Genomic DNA, 3608 nt, shown 5'->3' with positions numbered 1-3608 from the left:
CAGAGACCCTCCGGTCTGGAGCAACGGTCCAGTGAAACGGACCGTTGCACCTCAGCACTTTGGTATTCTCTCTTTACATTGGCAGTCACAACTTCACAAGCCTGCCTGGTGGATGGTTAAAACTGTACAAACAGGGTAATGGTGCGGGGGTGAGACATAGGATACAAAAACAAATTACAAGAGCCTCTGGACTTATCTACGGCTTTTATTTAATTATTTGGTACTTGGGTCTGTAGAGATTGTGTTGTTTTTTTGTAGAGATTGTGTTTAATCGGCGCCTCATGGCCTCGATGGATTAGGTACAATACACAAATAAACAAAAAATACTTGCCTGGAATCGAAGACAAAGAAATGATGGAGTCAACTGAAATGATGTAATGATTTCATAGTTCAGTATTCTCGTAAACATTTTCGAGCACATTTAGAAAAAAAAGGAACCTTGAATAAACAACATTTTATTCTTTAACTTATTTCGCTTTTTGCAGCAGTTCCTCACTAACTGTACATTAATGAACACTTGTAGTTTATTGGCGTAGGCTGGAAAAAACAGCGATAGTCCTAGCACAAAGTTTAGCACGGAGGCTAACAACAGTAACAATGTCCACCATCAAAAAATAAAGCCACTTCCATGAGTGTGTCCAGAAACAGATTTTATTTTTCTTGTTCGTTGCAACCCTGATCTCCTGGTGGGTTGTCACAGAAACGCAGAGCCAATTTAAGCTAAGCTGCCGCTCTGGTAAATGAGCTGATGACCTTATGTTCTCTAAGTGCCAGTTGGGACCGAACCATAGTGAGCTCACTCAAAACCAAAACTCCCCCTCTCTGTCCTTAGATGGTCAAATCCCTCGGCTCTGCATTCATTAATCGTTGTTTTTTTTTTTTGAATGACCATTGATTTTTCTCTTGCTTGTTCCCAAGGCGTTAACTGCTTGTGCATGGTTAACGCGAGAGCTTAAACCGCTACGGCAACAGCCATGTACTCTTTTACACAGCATGTAGCCTGTCTCTTAAGAAACCGTTTCTCTATAAAACGGTGTGCATTACTAAACAGGGAGGTCTTTGCTCTGCTGCAGTGTGCTATAGGTTGAGAGGTGAAGGCATGCTCCAAAGAAAGCCAAACACCTCCATCCAGCCACCTTCAAGCGTTCACAAAACTTAATCACACTATGTTTCCACGCCAAGGCATTTTATTATTGCTGTGCAGGGCCTTCGATGGTTCGCTTTAATGTTGTCTATTGGCCGCAGTATGCTCTTACAGGCCTCTACTTCTGTATTTTCAGTGCAAATGTTTACCTCCCTGTTTTGTTATTGTTGTTGTTTGTTCTTTATAGTTACAGATGTTTTCGTTTACACCCAGGCATCCGGACAATTTTGTCAGGAACATCAAAAATAACTGTGTAATAATAACATTTCTTTTTTTTTATCACAAAATATGAACAACAATAACATTCTCCCTAGATACTCACATTCTACAATAGTCATACTCAAAAACGATGGAACAAGAGTCATGGTTGGGTCGGACGTTTGTTTGATTTTTTTTGTCTCTTTGCCGGGGGGCGACACCGATGTTTGGTCCATTGGGTACACAACAACACGTTGATACAAAAACATAAAACACGCAACAGATTTTCCTAACGACGTACAAATCAATAGCACCTTGTGAAAATCAAACAGGACAGCAGAGGTCGATCGCGTTACATGTTTGTGCTCGGGTTTGCGCAAGCCTCCATCTTATTTGATTCCTCCCCACGTTGTGTGTTGGTGTGTGTGCGATGGCTTGGATGCGGTGTGCTGGATGTGAAAATATACCGAGTGTAACATAAGTGTCAGGAAGTATCAGTCCAGCGATAAGGACTCTTTAAAGGTGACATATTATACCACCAAGTGTGAATGTGATTAGCCGTTACAAGCTGTTTGGAAATCTGCCTCTTATGACATCAAAAGTGGGCGTGTTTCCCATAAATGTGTGCTGAATAGATCAGTCTACCAGCCTACCCAGTGGACTGTAGCAAAGACTGCTCATCTATCCATCATACATCTAGGTGGACACGCCCACCTATGTTGTCAGAAGAGGCCGATTTTCAAAACGGCTTGTAACGGCTAATCACACTCACACCTGGTGGTATAATATGTCACCTTTAACATGGATGTCAGTGAAGCGGTGTGGTTTCCAAGTGAATCTCATGCATCGGCCGATTCTTGAAACAACACTGGATGTGTGGTCATGTGACTCTACGTCAGACTCCTCCCCTCTCTCTCTCTCCTGCAGTGTCTGTACCCCTGCTTGAAAAAACAAACAAACTATTAAATATTATGAACTGTAAATATAGGCGTAAACTATTAATTATATTCCCTCGCTGGGAAAGGATAAGACGTATAAACACGGTGGAGCATTTGGAGACATGACTTGGACAAATACGTCTTGTTTTGTCTTCTTGTTTTCAGAAAGTAAAGCATCACAGTTTCTGTTTGTGTGTATGTTGTGTTTGTTCATGCCTGACGCAATGTCTAACACCCACCCACCCCTCCCCCCAAAACACAGGGCTCCCTGTGTCTAAGTGTGCACCTTTATTATGCACCTGCACACACAGATAACATGCATGTGTGTATTTGTGTGTGTTTGTGTGTGTTATCGGTCTTTGTGTGTATATTTTTTGCCTGTGTGTGCATGTGTATGTGTGTGCTTGCCTGTGTGGGTGTGTGTGTCTAACTATGTCTTTGTATGTGTGCGTACGTGTGCGTGCTCAGTGCTGGCCCTTGAAGCAGTACACTCCGTACAGCTTGTGTTTCTTGTCTGGGAAGCCGGAGAACCTCACGGCCGCTTCGGTTGGACTGCAGCGCCGGCGGGGGCGGGAGATAGGGTAACGGACGCTGCCGTCGGCCAACCAGCCGGCGTCACAGCGGTCGTAGCCCAGCAGCTTCCAGGCGGCATACATCTGGCCCACCTTGGCGATCTCTGCCCCGTCCTTAAGACACGCCCCCACCGCCTCGTCATAGGTCAGCTTGGAGGGGTGGATCAGGTAGTAGAACCGACCTGGGGAGGGGGGTAAGAGGAGGAACAGTAATGTTAACCCCACGCAGAACCAAAACGGGTTCACTACTGCGTCGAAGCGTTTGCGGGATCATTGCGTTGCGTCAACCATAACCATGATCAGCCCTTTACCGGTACCCCCATGTCATCACACAAGGCGTGCAGGGAACTAAATTAAAACCGGAGCAACTCTTGTCCAGCGATGGTATTTTCTCCCTCGGTTCAGCTACAAACTGTACCTTTCTCCTATAGATGTGACTCAAAGGAATCCTTATCTAGTCTCACCGTCCCACCTGATTGCTCAATGTGCAACAGCCTCACCCAGCCCGTCAGACTGACTCGGGCCAGGGGGGACTGCTTAAACCAGCAATCATCCCCCCACACACACACACACACACACACACTCACACACACACACACACACACACACACACACACACACACACACACACACACACACACACACACACACACACACACACACTCCACACCCAGATACGCTTAAACAACAAGACCCCCCCCCGCTCCATTGTCATTGTAATCCTAAAATGTGCACACTACGTAGCTTTTGTCTCTC

The 3608-nt window shown here is 45.3% G+C and overlaps 1 protein-coding gene across 1 annotated transcript in view; it reads right to left on the bottom strand.

Annotated features, from left to right (window-relative positions):
• Positions 1–2535: 2535 nt before the first annotated feature.
• hapln1b (hyaluronan and proteoglycan link protein 1b) overlaps positions 2536–3608 on the bottom strand; it is a 2140-nt gene continuing 1067 nt past the window's right edge. The window contains exon 2 of the mRNA XM_056587733.1: positions 2536–3034. Within this exon, the coding sequence (XP_056443708.1) occupies positions 2745–3034 (290 nt within the window). The 3' untranslated portion in view covers positions 2536–2744. The remainder of the gene's footprint in view (positions 3035–3608) is intronic.

Source organism: Gadus chalcogrammus, chromosome 4 (assembly GCF_026213295.1).
Source record: "Gadus chalcogrammus isolate NIFS_2021 chromosome 4, NIFS_Gcha_1.0, whole genome shotgun sequence".
NCBI classification, from domain to species: domain Eukaryota; kingdom Metazoa; phylum Chordata; class Actinopteri; order Gadiformes; family Gadidae; genus Gadus; species Gadus chalcogrammus.
The sequence above is the reverse complement of the archived record's forward strand: the minus strand, read 5'-3'. Positions and strand labels throughout refer to the sequence as shown.